Source organism: Corylus avellana, chromosome 9 (assembly GCF_965113065.1).
Source record: "Corylus avellana chromosome 9, dhCorAvel1.hap1.2, whole genome shotgun sequence".
NCBI lineage: Eukaryota > Viridiplantae > Streptophyta > Magnoliopsida > Fagales > Betulaceae > Corylus > Corylus avellana.
The window spans coordinates 20,075,175-20,096,525 of NC_142498.1; the positions used below are offsets into that span (position 1 = coordinate 20,075,175).

Sequence of the window (21,351 nt, forward strand, 5' to 3'; positions counted from 1 at the left end):
GGAAAAGAAGAAAAGCCGAATACAAATGGTGAGAGCTGACAACACACTCCGGGGTATATGAGAAAGCCCAACTAAACCTATTTCTGATTCATTTTGTTTTCCCCTCCTTTTCCCTTTTTTTTTTTTTTTTTTTGTTTACAATTGTTTAATAACTTATTAATACATGTCAATAATAGGATCGACAATTTTTTATATCATCCGCAATTCGATATTAACCTACTACAAAGTTAGTGAATTAGGGTTTTATATAATCTAGTTCTGTAACGGCTCACTTCAAAATAATTAGTCAATTTAGAGTTTCATTATAATTCATTATAAAGTTCAAATTCACCTAATAACTAGGCAATGTGTGACTTAACACTCATGACTATTTTTATAAATCACATACTCTTTGTGGGCTTCTTCTCATCTTCTTAATATGAGGCTGGAGTGTTACAAGTTCAAATCAATTTAAGGTCGATTCAAATGCTCTGATGAACTCGCTTAATCCATGAGTAACCCATATAACCCGTTAAAAAGCTAAAATTTATATATATTCATTCTTATATAAAAATTCCGAGTTGTAAATGTCTAATTTTTTTTTTAGATAATCTTTTTTATATATATATATATATTTAAGGGTTTTATTTTTCTAAACTTGAAACCAAAAAAAAAAAAGAGAAAAATATAATGGCATTTGATTCGATATTTATTTCCCCAACAAAATTGTTTTGAATTTGAAAATAAAATATCTTATATAGACACTTTTTTATTATATGGCTCACATTAAAAATTTATTTGCTGATAAAACTAACTTCCATATCATTTCCAAACATAGAGTTTTCTTTAACCAAAAATAAATCTTTTAATTTATATTTTTCAATTCCATCAAACATAGAAAATAATAAAATTAAAAATATCCATTGGTTCGTCTGACAAGTGAGTATTTTCTCTTTATTGTTGATCAAGGTCCAAGGAAAAGTAAAAAGAAAAGAAAATAAGCCTCTTACTTGGTAATTATTGTGGGCCTTCGTAATTGTCAGTGTTTGTTACTGGACCAAGGAACACCTTGTACCTGTTTTAATAAAAGCTATCTGTTCTCAGGTAATTCATAAATAGCACAAAGTTTTTATATAAATTGAATTAAAAATATATATTAAAAATGCATGTACATTTAAAAAAAAATGCACGAGTTATATATATTATGAACACATATTAGTTTAATAGACAAATTTTTTTAAAAAAAAAAAATCACTCCAATTTAATTTGAAATCAAACATGTTTAGGGCAAAAAAATGACTCATTGGACTATTAAGTCGATGCAATGGTTTGTTTGTTATAACATGTTTATGATTGTGTTTGAGAAATATGATTTTTAAAAGCGCTTTCAATTTTTTTAGGCCTTTTAAACTCTTAAAAGCGCTTTCAATTTTTTTTTATCAAACAAATTTTTTAGTGTTAAACACACTTTTTGATCTCTCAAACGCACACTCAAATATGCCCTTAATATGTTTTCGGAGTAATTTTATAAGTATATTTTGTGTTACTCTTGCGTCTCTACAAAAATAAGGTAGCTTTTAAAATCACAATTTGATTAAAATTAAATAGTGATTAATCACAAGCCCAATAGTGATTTTAAGAGTCACATCATTTTTTGTGTTTGAATTATGAGTAATGTTATAAGTCATTTATGTGCCACTTTAAAAATTATGTGGCTTCTAAAATCATCATTGAACTTGTGATTCATTATTATTGAATTTTGACCAATTGGTAATTTTAAAAGCCATATCATTCATAGACTGTCATACAACTGGAATGATGTAGAAAAATCAACATTTATTATTTTTTTATTTTTTACAATTGTTGATCAAAATATTGATTTTTATTGCCACATCATTAACTTATATAACAATTTACTAAATAATATTACTCATTTTTAACTGTACATACATTTTAAATACACAGCAGTTTAATAGGCTAATTTTAAAATATTTTAAGGGAAACTTTATCAGAACAAATCCTATCTATTTGATCAATGGCCTACAAAACCATGTTGATTCTCATCTTCCATTGTGAATAATGACTGTGATTCTCTAAACGTCTCTGGACTTCTGTTGTCATCGGTGAAGTTCGTGTTGTTTTTTTGGTTTTCTTTGTTATTTGTTATATTTGTAGTGCATTTTATTGTACACATATGATTTAGATCCTGTGTTTAGAAGCATTATCGACAGGTCTTCCATTCTCTTTTTCATTTGGATATATAAAGAATGAGAATGATCTCATCTTATAACCCTTTTTTTTTATTCACATAGGGGAAAAAAAAATTATTTAGATCCCAGCTAAATATCAATCAATTTGGAATATCTCTCAAATTTTAAATTTAAGCAATGTCCCCTCTCCCGAAACAACAAAAAAATTGCAATGTACTCAATTTGTCCCACAAAAACAAATTACCCCTAAAAATTCTCAAAAAGACAGATACTGGTATAAATCATTCCAACAACAAAAAAAAAAAAAAACCAGTGGTGGTTTTGGGCCACCTTTTTTTTTAATATTTAATATTTTTATATATTTCAAATACATTTTATAATCACATACTCTAAGGACACAATTTGTATCGTATGTAACATAACCCATATGGTTAAAGTCCGATAATCAAATGTGACTATGTAAATGGTAGGCTAATGGAATGAGCTATTTGAAATCAAAGAAAAACTACTTGAGGACCTAATTGTCGAAATTGAACTAAATTGGAATGGTATAAAAACCTAGAGACTAAATTTAATATTTTCCAATAAGTTATAATAATTAAATGTACACAAAAGATCTAATAGACTTCAATTAAAATAAGGATAAAATTTTCATTTAAACTGGGTTAGAGAAAAATTTTCAAACCCAATTTATTAAACTAACATATGTCATATAATTATAGGGGTGATCATGCGGTTAGTGGCTAAAACCGCTAACTGCAACCGTTTAAGTGGTTAGTACATTTTACTAACCGCTTCCATTAACCACTCGGTTAGCGGTTAACCGCATTCGGCTAACCGCTTTTTTGGGCCGAATTTGAGAATTAGGCTTTTTTTTTTGGCTCCCTCTAAATTTTTTTTCCACTTTTTTTTTGGTTCGCCTTTTGGTCCAATTTTCAATTTTGGATTTATTTTGCCCTTTTTGGCCTTTTATGTGCCTTTTTAGCATCAAAATATGCAATATTTAACAAGCATATAGGTTGCGATATTATCACATTGGGCTTGCTCCAAAATGCGCCCATATAAAAAATATAAAAAATAAAAAAATGTAAATGGTACCTAAAAAAACCCAAATGCTATCAACATTAAAAAAATAAAAAAATAAAAAATAAAAAAACATAGTTAGATGAAAATTATCCGGATGGTTAAATTCATAACCCAAAAGTAATACAAATATGAAAACCAAGGAAAACCCAGTTATTAAAAAGGCTTAGAGTAGATATCCTAAACAAGGAACACAAAAGTATTCAATTTTACTTCCATCATCATTTCAAAAACCTATTAATCGTTAACCACTTAGCGGTTTTTATTAACCATTTTAAAAGCGGTTAGCGGTTAATAAAAATCGCATGAACACCCCTATATAATTCTCACATCATTTTTTAAAATGCATGGAAGAATCACATGCTTTAAAGATAGATGCTAAATGCTTTGTTCGACATATATTAATTTAATAGACCGATTTCGAACAATTTTCTCAAAAAATTTATCATTTACGACTATTATCAATGAGAGTTTCCATAAGTTTCAATTAGAATCAAATGCATATAAAAATGATATAATCAATCAAATTTCAATACATTTAATTTTCAATTTATCTTTTTTTCCAAATGTTTGTTTTGTTGTGTTTGTTGTTCAGTATTCTTACAAATCTTAGGCGCCGAAGCTACCACCATTTTTAAATTTTAAAATTCGTAGAAAGACGGAGAGTCAACATCATGGGCCTAGGAAGAGGACGCTTAAAAGAAAGGAAAACCATGGAATATTCTAAAATGCCCCCACCCCATTATCCCTTTTGAGTTTTGATTCCTTTTATCCTTCATTGAAAGGTCCCGCGTCTGGAAAGTTGCATACGGGAAAACTTCAACGAACCATATGATTATAAAAGTATAGATGATAAATTCCAAGTCATCCAAAGACACTGTTCTTATTGGACAAATCCGGTTTGTCCAATAAGAAATTTAATGTTATATTATTGGGGGAGGCACTTGCATCCAACCCGTGGACCCAAGGGGAGATCCCCTACGGGTGGGTGTACGGGAATCATGATTTTCTGAAATTTTTAGGAGAATTTTAATTTTTGAAATTCCAGATGCAGTCAATCAATTTTCATCTAAGAGTCATTATCCTGTCATTTTTCCACTACTAATAAAATAATAATAAAATTTTAATGATATTAATAATCATTATTATTTTATTAATAGTGAGACACGTGATTGAATAATGGTTATTGGATGAAAATGAATGGTTTCGATCTGAAATTTTAAAAGCTACAATCCCCTAGGAATTCCAAGAGATCGCTAATAGACTTGACGACGTGATATGCCGTTAAGTTTTTTTTGACGAAAACTAGATAGAGAGACTAAAAAAGCTAATGAGACAACTGAAAATATTAGTGCTAATAGTTTTGAGATCGAGATAGTTCATTGATAAAAGTCCAAACCAGGGAAACCACATAGAGCAATAAGAAATTTAATTAATAATAATAATAATAATAATAAAAAAACATTCACATCAATATTTTTAGTTAAATACAATGACCTCAATCAGAAGAAAAGCTCATAGAACTACCGTGAGAGTGCCTACAGCTTACAAAACCTCGCTGATAGGCTGAAACATAATTGCTTTAACAGCATACTAAAATAATAAAATAATAAAATAATGGGAAAAATATAAAAAAGCTTTATAAATTACTAGCCGTTTTCGATTTAGCCCCCTAATGTTTCAAAAGTGATAAAGTAGCCCCTCAAACTATCAAACTATTGCATTTTGGTCACTCCGTTAGTTAAAACCGTCAGTTTGGACGGAAATTCAAAATAACGTCGTTTTGTTGGGGACTACTTTATCACTTTCTGAACATTAGGGGGCTAAAATGAAATCGGCTGGTAGTTTGGAGGGCTTTTTTATATTTTTCCCAAAAAATTATTTTTTTCATAAAAGGGCATTGTAGTAACTTACCAATAATAAAACGACGTCGTTTTGTAGTTTCCGTCCAAATTGACGGTTTTGACTAACGGAGTGGCCAAAATGCAATAGTTTGGTAGTTTGGGAGGCTACTTTATCACTTTTGGAACATTAGGGGGCTAAATTAAATACGATTGGTAGTTTGATGGACTTTTTTATATTTTTCCCTAAAATAATTGCTTTACCCACAAAACTGCCCGAATTTTTTACGCGGAACAGTCGTCAGAACCCAACCCACGGGATCCTCATAGCGTCATTGACTAAATGTCCATATATATAATAAAAAGAGATTTCTTGCAAGAGAAGTTAAAAGAAGAACCATCATTATCAACGAAATTTTAGTCGACAACAGGAACTTGGAACAGAATTATAAGATACCCATCCCCCGTCATATTGGATGGTGCAACTTGATCAATTTGCAAAGCGAAAAATGTTGCACTTGCAATAATGACATGAAAAAATTGGTGACCATTTGTGGATGCTGAAATCAACTTGGAAAATTGGAAATAGGAGGAGATGGTGCATTTTATGAACTCCTTGGGTGACCATACATAGCGCATATAATAAAACATATATTACATTCTTATGATAATGATTGAAGATTAGGGTCTTTTAAAATTCTTTTAAGAACCGTACAAAAATCCTAATGATTACATTTTAAACACAAATGTTTTAGATTTAACCACTTCGATATTTATTTAATATGATACGGTGAAATTCAAATTCAAAAATATTTTTTAATTTATTGCATTCACATTTGATACATACCAAGGGCTTGCTTGGGATTGTATTTGAATAATTTAAAAGTGCTTTTAATACTAAAATAAAAAATATGTTTGAAAAAAAAAGCTTGTTTGATAAAAAAATTAAAAGCATTTTTAAGAGTCCATAAAGCTTAAAAATTACCAAAACGCACTTTTAACAAAAGTTTAAAAATGAAACTTTTGCCCAAAAACACTTTTTAATACAAAAGCTATATTTCTTAAACACAATCCCAACAGGCTCCAAGTAACAAATGTAGCCATTTGAGTTAAGATATAATGTGTTACTTCTTTTAAAAAGGAGGAAGGACAAAGTGTCAAAGGGGCAAAAAAATATGCTCTTATTGAAGTTGTCTTGGAAAAAACTTCAATTACCCTCTCTAGCTACCAATGTTTTTAAATGTCCCCTAAACTTTAAAAATTTGCATCGTCGGTGTCCACAGTTTTCGACTGTCCGTCTTTCCTCCCTAGAATCGGGGAAGGAGAATTGTGGGGTGTCAAGGGCCATGTAGTAGGTTTGGGATGTCTACTTCCCTTGTAGCTTGTGGCGGTTTTCTAAGCCATAGTATCTCCCACAAGTTGGTTTACGAGTGAAATGTTACCATCTGTGAGATAGTGCCACATTTCTCAAAATAATAAATTTCATCAATGATAACATATCATTTGAAAACCAATTTTTGTGGAAAATTTTTGGCAAGTGCAGCACTTATCTTTTCCTTTTGTGGTGATAAATAAATTGACTTAAACTAAGGGGAGAAGAAAAAGAGGAATGAAGAAAGAAGAAGTTGACACCATAATCCATGTAACATGAAATAACTACAATGGTCAAGGGTGATAGCTTTACAATTTAATATTCAATTTCCGACAGTAAAACGAGTTCCTGCAGGTAATCAGACATACTCCACTTTCTTCCTTGCCACCATTGCCCTCTACAGCCAACAATTGAAATTCTCCTTATTAAACATACAACTGACCTTCGGACAACTCATTGTGTGAGCAGCTTTGAATCGCATGCCACAATTTTCACCCGGCCAACATTCTCCTGGCATTCTTCGTGCTTAAACGTTGCATTTTGTAAGATGAAGGTCCAAACATTGTCGCAAAATCTATAAGTGTGCAGGTGTCCCTGTATCAGAGTATGTTGCTTGTTAAAACGTAAAGATTAGCAGAAATAGAACAAAATGCCAAGACAAAAGATTTTTGTATTCACGAGGAAGCATGGGGCGAATTATTTTATCCAAGTGGTTGAATGAAATCAAAACATAAATGACCAATAAGCGAAGTCTATTTTGGATTAAAAAAAGAAGAATAACATACCTTAGTTCACCATTATAGCAGAAATTTCCAAAAATTTAGTAAAACCATAGCACAGGATGCATTTCAAATACTAGTCTCCCTAATCAAAAAGAAGTGGGTAGGCACCAACCACCACGTTATTATTAACTCAAGTCAAATGAAAGATGTCATTCAATATATTCTCTCATTTCCCTAGAACCAAACCCACAAAAACATGAATAGCAGAAAGAAAGGTATTAAGGCAATCAATTCCGTTACGACATTCTACTTTGTGAACATGTGGATAATCTTCTATATTAAGCTTGACAGCCAATAGATCAAATTCCTCTACTCCTTCATGCAGACACAACGTATGAAGAATTTTCTATTTCAACAACCGAGATCAAGAGCCTTAAAGCAAATACAAAATACGTATTGCATTGCCTTCATATGTTATACGAAGTTCAAAGAAGAGAAAATAATTTATTGATGTTTTGACACCCAATAATGGAATTTTAACAGCACATAGAAGTAGGAGTTTAATCCATATCAAAACCCAACTGAATACCAATACCTCTTCATATGCTCCTCCTAAATATATATCTGATGGTCATTAGATGCATGCAAATTCAAAAATAAAATTCTAATTCCAAAAAAGTATCAGATACTTAATAGACCCTCCTATAGAATATGCTCAAGCATTAACGTCTACCATTTAAGCATGAAATATGAACATAACTCCATTAAAATCTGTGACCAAATTATTTCAAGTTAAAACTATATAAAATTTTACAATCATCTCTACCATATGGGTATAATGTCATCTTCCCATCCAATATATGTATATAACAAAAATGATAGCATGCATCATTCCTATATTATAAAGAATACATTGATGGAAATTTTATCAAAGAAGCTTCTATCATTGTACAGTACCCCCATAAAGACAAAAGAGTACTGGAGGTAGTTCACCAAGTTCTGCTTAACGCAAAAAACTTCAACATCATATCACTCGCAGTCTTCTCATTGTACATTACCCCTATAAAGACAAGTATCGGAGGTCGTTCACCAAGTTCTGCTTAACGCAAAAAACTTCAACATCATATCACTCATTTGTTTAATGTCTTATTCTTAGGCTAGGTTGGAGGCCACCTCTTCACTCAATGCTGCTTCACTTTGGCTCTTTAAAGCTTTTTCTTTGTTCAATTGGTGATGCAATGGATGTCAATTATTTAATCTCTTTACTATTATCGGCACTTTGAAAAGGAAAACCAACAATCTTCTCCATACCAGCAGTGGCGGACAAAGATTATGAGGTATCCTAATCTGTGCTTTTTTGGCCTGGTAATAGAATTGATTATATTCTTTTTCTATTTTTCTACATCTCTTATTCTTATACTCATTGCAATACTAAGACCCTCTCTCTCTCTCCACACACACACAGAAACAGGAAAATCAAGGTAAAGATGAAGGAAGGAAGATGAGATTCAAAAGAGCTTATAGAAGTCAATTCTAGAAATTGACTAAGAAATATTTCCAGAAACATATAAAAAAAGTCATGATACAAATTAAAAATTAACAAGCACCTTTTTTATAAAGTGAAGATTCTTATACGCCAAGCAAATACTCCATGTGTCCAGAAAAAAAAATATATATTACTCCATGCAAACACATTTTTTGTCACCACAAACATCACCAGCACAGGGTTAATTCAAAACTTAAGTGTATCAGCTCTGATGCAATTCAAGTCACAACTAGCCAGCATGACCAAATGTGGCAGACCACAAGCAAGGCAGGACAAACTCGTACCATCTGCTTTGATTGAAATTCTGTTTACAAGGGTAGTTTCTTCACGATTTTTTTATTTTTTATTTTTAAAAAAGGCCTTAATAACTATAAGCAGGAATGATTTGGCATTTGAAAATTGGTTGGTGGTACATGTATCCTGATATAGTGCTTTTCCAAGAAGAAAAATAGTACTCAAGAAGCCAGGGGTGCATCACTTTTTATCTGTTTTATCAATAAGAAGCCCTATGTCTCACAATAGCATTTAGGAAAATGATAGCTTGGAAATCCATCTCCAGATTAGCTTTAAATGCATGATTGGTTCAATTTTGGGAATTGTTCCTCATGTTAACAGAAACGAAGAAATTGAACATGTTCAAAGAAAATTACTCTTCCGCAAATGAAATTAAATATTTCATTTGATTTCCCTTTTTCCCTGGGCCAAAATAAATCACTAAAATTTAGTGTACTCTCCAAGAAAGTTCACCATACTCATTTTCTAGAATACAATGTTGGAAACAGAAACTGACACACTCTAGTTATCAAAAGGCGTTAGAAAGCAAAGATATACATAAAGGCTCATAAATGGTACCATTTTAACATGCATGGCCAACTATCCCTTTGTGCTTGGGTACAGGACATGTGGATATATGGCATCTAACGGCTCAATTCAATCAAAATGATCAGTTTTTCAAGAAGAAAGGCACATGCTGCATTTATGTAATTAAATTCTCGTAAGTACAGTTTGCCCCATGGACAAGAATAGTCCAAAGTGCATTTTTTCCATGACAAGATTGCAGCACAAGACCAAGTTTTTTTTAGAATAATAAGCACCGGTCCAGAGAGAAAGGAATGAGAACTTTCTCCTACCCAATTGTGCCAAAGGGAAAATTCTATGGACTTTATAATTCATAAGACTTAAAAAGAAAGCAATTGTATAAATACCATATAAGACTGCAATGAATTTATATTTGTTTATAACTAATTATTCATCAATAAATACAGCTTCTTAACCTCAGGACCTTGACAATGTGATGAGTCATCCATTAGCATAAAAAAGCATTAATTCTCCACTAAAAACATGAAAAAGGAAACAACTATAAAATGCTAATCACAACTAAATTTGTTCACCCAGTTCCAAAAAAACACTATAAATGCTAAACAACCTAAGATCTTTCCCGGTGGATTATATATTGTCTTAGGTTAAGCGCCAAACGACACATGAACTAAAAGATCATCCAAAGCAGTGAAGAAAAAGTAACCGTACAATCCTTATTGTCCTAGATTATTTAACTCGCTGCACCTCTAAGGCAACACAATCAAGCTAGAGAAAGATCTAGAACCAATCCCTTCTTACATTTCCGTATCCAAACTCAAACAACAGTATAAATTTCAATTTCAGAAAAAAAAAAAAAAAAAAAAAATTACCTTAATGGTGACCTTGCTTTTCACTTGATTTTCCAAAGCTTCAGTCATAGACTAAAAATGAAAATTAAAAAGAAAAAGAAAAGGAAAAAGAAACCGTTAATAAAGATCAAACGGCCACTCCTTAAAACTAAAATCTAAGTCCGGAGCAGTCAAAACCGCGAATAACCGTACCTTGTCGAACTGGACAAGAACCTGAAAGGCCAACTCGGGACGGAGAGTGCCATTCTGTACCATCTCGTCCAAAGTGTCCGTCAGGCACATCCCGATCGTCGACCTCCTGTACAGTTCGAACGTCGCCATTCTCGGTCACCGGACGAGATCTGAGCATTTAGACACTCCATAAATCAAGAATTTATACACATATATAAATCGAAGCATTTTGGAATTGAAAAATAAAACAAGAAACCATGAATTATAGAGAAAACCTAGCGAGCTGTGGGGATTAGAGCGAGAGATTATGAATAATAAAATAAAAAGTGACAGAAAAAAAAAGGAAGAAACGAAATAGGAAAATTGGTGGAGGAATCGAAGGTTACGAGAGGATTGGGTGGCGAGGAAGTGGAGCTTTTGGTCTGTGCCTAGTGCCTTTGTCTCGTTTAATTTTTGCTCTCGAAGAATTTTGAGCGGAGAGATTTGGGGCTTTTTATACCCTAGCTTTTGTAGCTGAGGGGTATATATAGCCGCGATGGATCTGGAAATATGAAATGACTAATGTACCCCCAGACCTTTTTTGTTTTTTAGTCGCTTCTTCTTTTGTGGCCGTTATCGATGTATCTTCGACCGAAGACACCCCAACAGGTTATGAACAAACAATGAGTCAAATGAAATAGTATTTTATTTTGTGGTTTGGATTTACGGCCCCGTTTATTGATTTTTTCAGATTTTTTTTTTTTTTTATTTGCCTTGTATGAAAAATTATTGATAATAGCGGCCGACATCGACCTTCCAACGACTTGCGAAAAAGACTGCGTACGAGAAATTTAAATTCGAAAAATGATTTAAAGACCATTTATTTGGCCAATTTTCAAATATTAGATTTATCTTGAACTGTAATATTTTTGTTGGGTCTATGAGGGTGTTTGGCAAACCCATGTAGACCAACCCTACATTACTAGTACTGTAGATTAGATTGGGCGCCGAAGACAATCTGAAAAAAAAAAAAAAGATTGATGTTGGCTGATAGGTATGGGTTTCAAACTTAACATTGTAAATAATTCCTATTTTACCCCTTTAATGTTGTAAATAATTCTTATTTTGTCCATTCAAAATACTCACACAAATATACCCAAATTTGTCTTTTACTATCAGTTGGCTTCTCCCATACACACGGTTGGCAGCATGGTCAGACTTCTTCAGTTGATGAACAGTGCCGTGGATCTTGGGAAAAGTGCTCTCACTTAACAAACAAGGCCTTCTCACCCCTCCTTTTGTATTATGTTTTTGTTTATTAATACAATCTCACTTATATATATATATACAATCTCACTTATATATAAAAGAATGCCATCTTATTAGAATGAGTAGTGATTTTTAGCACACCGGCGTGCTTAACGCCGGTGTTAAAATATTATTAAAATAATATTTGAATAGTAAAAAAATAATAATAAATCAGATTTTAACACTGGCGTGCTTATTGTTCAAGGTGTGCTAAAAATCACTACTCTATTACAATATTATTATAATTTTTTTAATATTTTGCTTCCTCTAAAAACCTATCAAGTTAAAAAAATAAAAAAAATAAAAAAATCAAGTTTTCCTTATTAAAGAACTTTCATGGGTTGTGATTACCAATCTGGCCTATCATAGTGGGAGGGATTGTTTTACGGGTCACTGGGCCTGACCCACTAGACTTATTTATTTTTGTTGCCAGTAAGGCCCATGGCATTTCGTCTCGCTGGCGCCTGAAAGAAGACGTGGGTGGGCTCCAAACATGCCACGTGGAAAAAGCTCTTCTCAAACGTGTAGGCCTTCAGAAGAAAGCACCATTCGGTTCCCACACGCATCACAGCCCACAGGTGGAAGAGAGAGAGAGTGATGGAAGAGATCAGGACTTCGCCACCGCCGCCACCAACCGACACGAACACCATGAGAAAACAGGAAACATCGGCGATGTCACGCATGAAGAATGATTGCCTTTGGTTGGCAGCTTCGATGGAAGAGGGTTTTGGGTATGTCAAAGCGCGATTCATCTCCCTGGTATTTCACTCCTCTCTGTTAATTACCATTTTCATGTTATTTCAGTTGATATATAGATCATCACGTACGACGTCGTAATGTATTCATTTACGCACTGAAATGTTTTTGGTTAGAATATTGAAAAGATCTTGCCCTATATATGGGTTGCAATTTTATGGGTTATTATATATCCTTGTTGATATGGAAAAATTGGAAGCAGACGAAGAAGTTGACGGCCAGGAACGAGAAGGAAGCCACTGAAGCTGACCTAATGGCTGCTAAGATGCAGGTTGAAGCTGCTGACGCTGCCGAGGAAACCAAGAAGAGACTTGACAAATCTATGTAATTGTATCCAATATTAACTAAATTACACATGGTTTTATGGTGCAAAGATCCCAAATTGCTTGAAATATAGCTTTTAAAGTTGAGAAATGCTAGAATTTAATAAAACTTTCACATGGCGAGGTTGATGTAAAATGGCACATAATTACCTAAGTTGATGGCAAATGGCACTTTGTTACCTAAAATTTTGATGTGCAAAATATAAATATTTTATTAGACTGTAGCATATCTCTAAATATTTAGAAAAAAATTTATTTTTAAGGTTTTTATTTTTAATTATTTTATTTTTATTTTTAAGTGCATTTTATTTTATTTTTATTTTTAAATTAGCACTTGTAAGCTGATTTTTACAGAAATGACTAATATTATTAGAAAAATTATTACTAAATTTTCTCTCTAAAAATTAGAGCTTCTAGAGGTTATATGGGGCCAGTGGGCTCTTGGTAAAGTTAGCCCATTTCTCAGGCCAATGCCATGATTCATGAAGGTAGCCTATACCAAGTTGTTCTTTTCCCTTCCTCTCAATGCAATTTCAAGCTTTGAAATGCAACAAAGCGATCCAAATACAGCTAGCTAGGTTGCCTTGGTAACACAAATAATCCTTCTGGATGCAAGCATAATCTCTTCAGCAATCTATCTTTCTGTGATTTTTTATTTTTTTTTAATAACATTGCTAATTTTTGTAACAATTAAGAGTGCAAACACTTCTTAAACAAATCCCATGAGGTGTTGTCTAAAAAAAAAAAAAAAAAAAAACGATCTTAAATGCTAAATTACGATTTAGAAGTCGAACAATAATTTTATCAAATGTTTTTATTACATGTATTTTACATCAAATGTACCTTAAAAGACACCAATTAGATATGGATTTCTTTAATGGAATTTGATGAGGACGGTGGGCCTTCAAAGCGAATGTAGTCATACATGATCCCCTGGAGAGGGCCGGTGCTTTGTGTCTGTGTCAGGAAAATGGTATTATCCCCATCATCCACAAGCAAATTGCCGGCTACTCCAACGTTGTACAGCCGGTAGAGTCCATGGATTCCGTGTCTAGCAATTGTGTTGTCGTGTCCAATTACTCCGGTTGAAAATATCGGCGGATCTGCTTCTGGATCATTTACCCGGACCTTTCATAGAAAGAGAAAAAGAAAGAAGGTATAAATCTACGTGTCAGGGTAGTTAGGATTTGGGTCGGGCCAGTGTTCAGATAGTTCATATTTAGTAACGGATCAATCATGAAAGGACACCTGTAATTCAGAGACGTGAGCTGTTGCAAGTGCTAATCGCAATTTATAGACTCCGGTTGTATCCACTTGGTGGAGTTTGAACTTGATTTGCCACGTGGTTGCTTGATATGTATCATCATTTATTTTCCTACCAATACAACAAAATCTTATTACATGCGAGATGATGGACAAAGTTTTTTACAAATTAAATTAAAGTAAATTTGTGGATTAATTACATTTACTCTTCTCTAACTACTCTCTTTTTTTTTCTTTTTTTTTTCTTTTTTTTAATGTCTCCCAATATTTTGATTTTTATAAGTCTCCTCCTAATCTATAAAGGGTATTTTTGTCATTTTCAGTTTTAGGAGAAGGACATTGCAACTCCAATTTAAATTGGAGGCACCTAAATTCTTATAATGTAATCTATTAATTTTTTTTTTTTTTTGGTATAATTGTAAGGGAAGAGAGAGATGAAAGATGATTTACACAAGTGACATCTACTTTATGAAGCTTAGTATACAGCCGATTGAGCTACCTCAATGGGATCATATTCTAGTCTATTAAATGATAAATATTGTTAGAATATGTGATTCTCTCATGTATTTTTAATAATTGCATGTGAAAATCACATCATTTGAAGGACAAATGGAAATTCAATAGACTGAGTTATTAGATGAAAACTATGTCTTGAGGGGATGTGAATTTTGCCATACTAAAGGAGACAAATTGCATTTTAAATATTCATTTGATAAATAAAACCATCATATAAAAGATGGGCTTATCTTTATGACAAGGCAGAGCCCACGTGGGAAGAGTTGTACCTAGTAACGTGAGCAAAGAACCAATCTTTTCGATAGTCGCTAACATCGACTGTGTAAACCAAATCTCCATCAGGATATAAATCTGCATATCTTTCCCACAATCCATATTGCCTATATCTGCCGATTAAAGAAAACATAAACAAGAATCTACAATATAAAGCTATCAATTTTTTTTTTTTGTAATCACATGGAACCCTTCAAGGCAGGCAATTTCAGGACCCATTATTGTCCCACTCGCAAGAACCATGTTTTGGTTTAATGAGGACTCAAATAGTCGACTTCGTGATATAAACCAAATGATTCGACCATTCAAGTTAACCCTCACAAACAATATAAAGCTAACATTTGATTTTATACTCCTTAAGCTTGCAAAAAAGTAGCTAACCTATCAGGATGATTCACAAAAAGTTTGTTAATATACTTCGGATTAGGATCGGGAATGTAAAATTCAGCAGCAGAGCGATCAGGGATGCCTATTTCCCATAAAGTCGGCCCATCTCTTGGAGGCTCAAATACAAGATCACCCACATCAATATCACAACCTGCTATGTTTACATGTTAAAATCTCGCAAAATTTTGATGAATAAACAAGATGAGAATTAAGAAAAACTCATTAGAAGTAAGGACAGGACCTGCAGTTATGGTAATTACAACATCGTACTGATAATCACCCACAACACCAGGAGCCCATGCATTAAGATTATAATCACCACTTTGTATATTGTTGATGCAGAAGTAACCATTTGTGTCTGTTCTTGTCCAAAATTGATAACCCTGAAAATATGCATTTATTGTTACTTGAAGTGTAATATTAATAGTCCAAAATTACTTTTTGTTTGAATAGAAAAAAAAAAAAAAAATTGTAGGTTATTTTGTTATACCTAATCAACCATGCTTATAATATTAGTAACAAAAATTACCTTGCATTCTGTTTGCCAGGATCCAACGTCTCCTGGTGGTGCCAAGCCCACATGAGCACAGTTTGCAGAAATACACTCATCACTTAAATACCTGGGCAATGGAAACTATAAATTTTTCGATCCCAAATGGCCAAATATATAAGAGATGAAAAAAGTGGTTTAAGAGCAAATACTTTCACTAGAGAGTTGATTCTTGTAGATAAATTCATATAATATAATATAATATAACAAAACAAAAACCAAAATAAGATAAACACCATCATATTTGATTATTTTCAAATTTCAATAGTTACACTATACATCACCTCATTATCTTTTTCCCGTTCCTAGAGTTGATGTGACGTGGTCTCTATATCGTTTAATGCATAGTGATTAATTGATTTTTGGGTTGGGGACACGCCACATAATTAGATTTGGAGGGATGAGATAGGTGATGAATATAATTACTTTACTTCCAAAGCTACACCCAGAGCTTCTTACATGCCGACCATCTTGATAAGAATTTAATAATGACAGCATCACCTAATAATAAATTAAATTTATTTGAAATTCAGGAAAATAATAATTTTTTTTTTCTTCCTATTATCGTCTCAATGAGTGTTTTTGGTCATGCGATTTCACAAGTCAAATATGTGTTTTTAAACAAAATTACGAAAGTACCTGTCTTGGATTTGTAATCTACCACTAATAGTGCCCCTTTGATCAGACGATTGAAAATCCTCAGAAGCCGGAAAATCATAGGGCCAATTTTCAACTTCAATCCTCATCTGAAGAATAATTTAATTTTAAATTAGTGCTTGTCCATCAAAAGGGTATAATGTTGGACCTGTTGGTTTGGATTTAGATCTTCAATAATTTATTGTCAGAATGTTAATAATTTGAACAGTAAATATGAAAGATGTCTTATGGGTTAGCTCATCTGTCTGCGTAGGGTTAGGCTATCGAAAATTTAGAAATTTGCTCAGACAGATGGGCTCCATAAAGACTCTTATATTTACTGTATGAAATATGTCAACAATTACTTGAGATGAGTATAAATAGTAAGTCTAAATTTCAAAGTTCTAACTTGATTTTTAGCATCCTCCCAAAGCCAAAGTCGGTCCTTTCCATCCGACACAGAATTAAGGTAGATAAAGGTTGGGCCAAAGACTTTCTTCCATGGCTCGTCCGGTTTCAGTTTCAATACAAAATCCTCTCCTCCGTAGTGAGCACTGAGAAACATCTGGTTGCAACATTTGGAAATAATAACTAATTAATCGCAGCAATTGCCTCTAACTCATGGTGCGTTTATAATGTGCACACAACTATATATACCAGAAAATGATAGAGTCCCAATTAATTTGCCAAACTTAAGTCCAACTTTGACCATTAAAAAAAAAAAAAAAAAACTAAATAGCAAATGAAAAAAAATGTGTGAAGTAATAATATCTATTTTTGGTCCTTCTTTAATTTGGTATTTTTTTAAAAATAAAAAATGATATTTTTCTTTATAATAATGCAATTTTTTTTTTTTTAAAATGACATTATTATGAAGAAAAATACTATTTTTTATTTGCATGTTTCATGAATGTTGTTTAAACTAGGCTTTTGGACAAAATTGAATATGAGTTTCTGACCAATTCTTTGATGTTAAATATTGAAAGAAAAATTGTTGCGAAAGTTGGTGTAAATTCAATCATAGATGATTTTCGGGATCTAAAAGAATGTTGGGTTCCATTTTGATAGATGATTGAATTGAAAATTGAAATATATTAAGAAACAATTCTTTTGTGTATTTTCTTTTTATGTTTTCTCTTAACACTGAATTTATACTAATTTTATTTTATTTTATATTGATTTAATCTTTAATCTTAATATATTTCCGATTCATACTTTGGTATAAAAATTTATGATTCCACCCTTGACTACAAAGTACAAATTCCTATAAACTAATCTGACACTTAACACTTAATAATTAAATAATTAAATTTATTTATCAAATTTTATTACTTAAATTTGTTACTTATATTATATTATCACTCATGTAAACTATCACACCAATTTATAAGGAAGTCATAGTATCACAATCATTTTTCTTTTTCTTTTGTTACTTACTGCAAGGTTGTAAGGCCCCACATGGGAAGTAAGGTTCTGTTTGACGGGTCCACCCGATCGAAACTCATCACTGGGTGTAATTTGCCAGAACCCCACGAGTGGGTCGGTGGAGATCCATCCGTGGACCCGGAGATCTTTGTCCTCACATGAGTACTGATATTTGTCATCCACCTAATTAAACATGCAAGGAAATTAATTAGTCTTAGGATAAATTAGTTTCAATTATTTATTCTTAAAAAATAATTCTATCTCTTTTGGGTGCATAAGTTAGTTTAATATTTTAGCATACGGGGATTTAAAATCATAGAGGAAAATGAGTGAAAATAAAAGACAAAAAAAATACCTCTCCCTTGAACTCCGGTTCTACAGGATTAACAAGTAAAACTGCTTCTGGGGTGGCCAGAGCTTCGCCTCTTTCCGGTAGCCGGTCGTCTGGAAGAGGCATGTATCTCTGCCTGTTGTCCGCCACTGCCATGTAGTGAAACCTATATATATTCACCCAAAAAGGAGTTAATATGAGCAGGGTCCTTGGCGCTTAGGGTTTTTTTTTTTATTTTATTTTTTTTTATTTTATTTTTTATTTAATTTTAATTTTTTTTTAAAACAAGCTACACTAATCACATAGTGTATTGATACTATATTAATGGTGTATGCTATGTAGGCAATTCTGTATTCTTATAAAATGGTATTAGACGAAGTGCAATAGTTTTAATTTGTGTTATTTATTTTAAATAAGCGGTCCAAATTACGACAACACATAAGAAACAGAGGGAGAGAGAAGGTGTGATTTGCACAATTAAGGGGCAAAATGGTGGTTCATCAACCACTCTCAACCCACCCATTAAGAGTTGCCGAACCATCTCTATGACCTTGGCCATTCTAACTAGGCTATTGAGAGTAGTCAAACTACCTCTTCGGCTATAAGAGAGTTTTGGTCACTCTTGTGCATCACTTCTTTTTTCTCTCTCATGTGTTGTTGCAATTCAAGTCGTTCATTTAAGATGAATGGTCTAAGTTAGGTATTACATGCAATACCTAACACCGTGTGCAATCCGGATCGAGGGCCAAGAGCATATATATATATATATATATATATATATATATATGAGATATAAATGTATTTCTATATAAAAAATGATATATAAAGAAAAAATTATGTACATGTCTTTTCTGAGTTTGAAAACAATCCTGGTCTGTGGAAGGTTGAAAGGAGGCCATTCCCTTAAGTGGTCGTAAATGGCGTAGGAATAGAAGCCTGGGGAATTACGTAGCATTATAAACCTGAAAAATCGTACTTGTCATCATCAAATATTATTGTTGCATAAAATCGCGTTAATAATATTAGATTTAATTTAATTAATTAATTGGTCACCTTTTGTCTATATTTAAGGAGGCGAGCTTCCCCTGAAGCGAGGGATCCCACAGCCTTGTGAATGAGATCTCTACCTGTTCCTCACTTTCCACTACAACCTCAAAACTTGTCCCTTTAATCCTGCATGCATGGTATATAATCATCATTTCTTGATAATAATAGAAATATTAATTGAAGCAAATTAGACTTGCTAATACACGTGAGATTATAATAAATATCAATTTAATAGATTAATTAAAATAATTTTCTCCAACCGAGGAAAACATTATTCATGGGAATAATACTTTTTGCCAATATAGAATAAAAATAAGGGAAAAATGTAAAATGAGTCCTTGTGGTTTACTTGATTTGCAATTAACTCCTTGTATTATCAAAATGAACTTAAAGGCCCCTAAAGTATGTCAAAAAAATAATTTAGTCCTTACGGTCAAATTCCATTTATTGACTTAACAGATTATGATAACATGAAACGTTAAAATCAATAAAATTGTGATACTTGTTATATTTAAGTCAGTGTCACACTAACAAAATCTATTAAATTAGTTGACACTTGACAGAATTTGACTGTAGGGACTAAATTATTTTTTTTGGCATACTTCGGGGACCTTTGAGTTCATTTTGATATCACAAGGACTTAATTGTAAATCAAGTAAACTATAAGAACTAATTTTTCATTTTTTCCCTAAAAATAAACAACATAGGCATTTTGCTTCATTGCTAAGCTCAACACAAGGGAGCCAAAGACACTACTAGGGGCATTTAACGTACACATCGAATATACCCGTTGTTCCTGTACTTCCAGCTTCACTCCACACAAGGTCCCAAAACCTACACATATTTCATTCAAATTAGCCAAGTGCGTACGAGTCACATAATCACCTAAAACGCTGGTGTTCATCTCACAATCAACATAAACAAAATTCCCAACTTCCCCCACTCCCCACAAAAAAAGAAAAGAAAAGAAATTAATATCACTTTTAATGGCCTTTACCCTCTGTTAACCTCCTCATCAAGAACTTCAAGCAAATTGTCGATGCCATTATATTTTACTCCCGTAACAATTCCATCTGGATTTGATAATGTTACTTGGAGTATGCCATTATCCATTATCACCTGCCCAAATATATATATGTCTCATCAAAAATGAAATATATTACATAAGACTTAAGAGAGAATGACTTTAACTTACATGACTGTCCTCAACATACAATTGCACCCCTTGAGACATGGCGATCGATCGAGGCCCCCTTATCTCCCTGGCCTATTTTGTCTAGCTTTCTCTGCAGAGCAAGAGATCTCTATTAGGGTTCTGATGCTAATAATATATATTTTTATACACTTGAAGAGTGTTTGAGTCTGTTTGCTTGAACTAGAGAGAAAGATATGCTCACTCCCCACTGTTGTTGTAGACGTGCAAGCAAGAGAAGCTATGTGCAAAAGCTCCTGCGTCCACTTCAAATCATGAATTATGTGTTTATATAGATGCTTGTATTTAACGAAGTTCATCTTTGGGCCTACCATTTGGCTGATAGCTAGTACTTGTGTGTTATTTATAATTTGAGTAATGTTATAGTTAAACTACATTTTTATTCTATCAATATATCATAATGTTGATGTGGTTGTTTCATTTAACTTTCGAATCAGTCATGGTTAAAAATGATAAATATTTAAGAGTTGATTGAAACTGTTACATAGTATTATGATTTTATTTTATTATTATTATTTTTTTTGGGTGAACTAGCATAGTCATTTTATTTTTAAATCCATAATGGGTTGAGTCATTTTGTAAACACTTGAAAAATCATGTACTTTCACCCTAAATATAAATATATTTGGTCTATTAGATTTCATTATCTCAATCAGTAAAATTTTACAGTTGAGATACTAGTTTCCTCTTCCTCCACACATAGTCCTCCCTTGTCTGTGGCTTCTTCGGTGTTCCTTTCTGCCGCCTCCTTCC

The 21,351-nt window shown here is 32.6% G+C and overlaps 3 protein-coding genes across 3 annotated transcripts; 1 reads left to right on the forward strand and 2 right to left on the reverse strand.

Annotated features, from left to right (window-relative positions):
- Positions 1–6,723: 6,723 nt before the first annotated feature.
- Positions 6,724–11,083, reverse strand: LOC132190632 (transcription initiation factor IIA gamma chain / TFIIA-gamma (TFIIA-S)). The gene is made up of 4 exons (XM_059605673.2): positions 10,978–11,083; positions 10,613–10,761; positions 10,442–10,492; positions 6,724–7,079 (listed from the first exon to the last, which is right to left on the reverse strand). Exons 2-4 carry the CDS (start codon positions 10,739–10,741, stop codon positions 6,939–6,941), a joined length of 321 nt encoding a protein of 106 aa, XP_059461656.1. The 5' UTR covers positions 10,742–10,761; positions 10,978–11,083; the 3' UTR covers positions 6,724–6,938.
- Positions 11,084–12,441: 1,358 nt separating this feature from the next.
- On the forward strand, positions 12,442–13,048 carry LOC132191042 (uncharacterized). The gene is made up of 2 exons (XM_059606063.2): positions 12,442–12,637; positions 12,837–13,048. Exons 1-2 carry the CDS (start codon positions 12,476–12,478, stop codon positions 12,960–12,962), a joined length of 288 nt encoding a protein of 95 aa, XP_059462046.2. The 5' UTR covers positions 12,442–12,475; the 3' UTR covers positions 12,963–13,048.
- A 702-nt stretch (positions 13,049–13,750) lies between these two features.
- Positions 13,751–20,815, reverse strand: LOC132189393 (uncharacterized). The gene is made up of 16 exons (XM_059604124.2): positions 20,783–20,815; positions 20,581–20,671; positions 20,383–20,504; positions 20,160–20,219; positions 19,392–19,511; positions 19,181–19,300; positions 18,363–18,504; positions 18,020–18,190; positions 16,992–17,147; positions 16,586–16,692; positions 15,926–16,016; positions 15,638–15,779; positions 15,391–15,547; positions 15,006–15,122; positions 14,206–14,332; positions 13,751–14,085 (listed from the first exon to the last, which is right to left on the reverse strand). Exons 2-16 carry the CDS (start codon positions 20,617–20,619, stop codon positions 13,816–13,818), a joined length of 1,941 nt encoding a protein of 646 aa, XP_059460107.2. The 5' UTR covers positions 20,620–20,671; positions 20,783–20,815; the 3' UTR covers positions 13,751–13,815.
- Positions 20,816–21,351: the final 536 nt, after the last annotated feature.

Excerpts from the sequence above, each read along its gene's own strand:
- LOC132190632 (XM_059605673.2), bottom strand. The coding sequence starts at position 10,741 with ATGGCGACGTTCGAACTGTACAGGAGGTCGACGATCGGGATGTGCCTG. Across the intron at positions 10,493-10,612 it reads TTCTTGTCCAGTTCGACAAG|TCTATGACTGAAGCTTTGGA; the intron begins GTACGGTTATTC and ends TTTCATTTTTAG. Across the intron at positions 7,080-10,441 it reads AAAGCAAGGTCACCATTAAG|GGACACCTGCACACTTATAG; the intron begins GTAATTTTTTTT and ends ACTCTGATACAG.
- LOC132189393 (XM_059604124.2), bottom strand. The coding sequence starts at position 20,619 with ATGTCTCAAGGGGTGCAATTGTATGTTGAGGACAGTCAT. Across the intron at positions 15,123-15,390 it reads TTTGTGAATCATCCTGATAG|ATATAGGCAATATGGATTGT; the intron begins GTTAGCTACTTT and ends TTTAATCGGCAG. Across the intron at positions 14,086-14,205 it reads CTCACGTCTCTGAATTACAG|GTCCGGGTAAATGATCCAGA; the intron begins GTGTCCTTTCAT and ends TTTCTATGAAAG.
- LOC132191042 (XM_059606063.2), top strand. The coding sequence starts at position 12,476 with ATGGAAGAGATCAGGACTTCGCCACCGCCGCCACCAACCGACACGAAC. Across the intron at positions 12,638-12,836 it reads AAGCGCGATTCATCTCCCTG|ACGAAGAAGTTGACGGCCAG; the intron begins GTATTTCACTCC and ends AATTGGAAGCAG.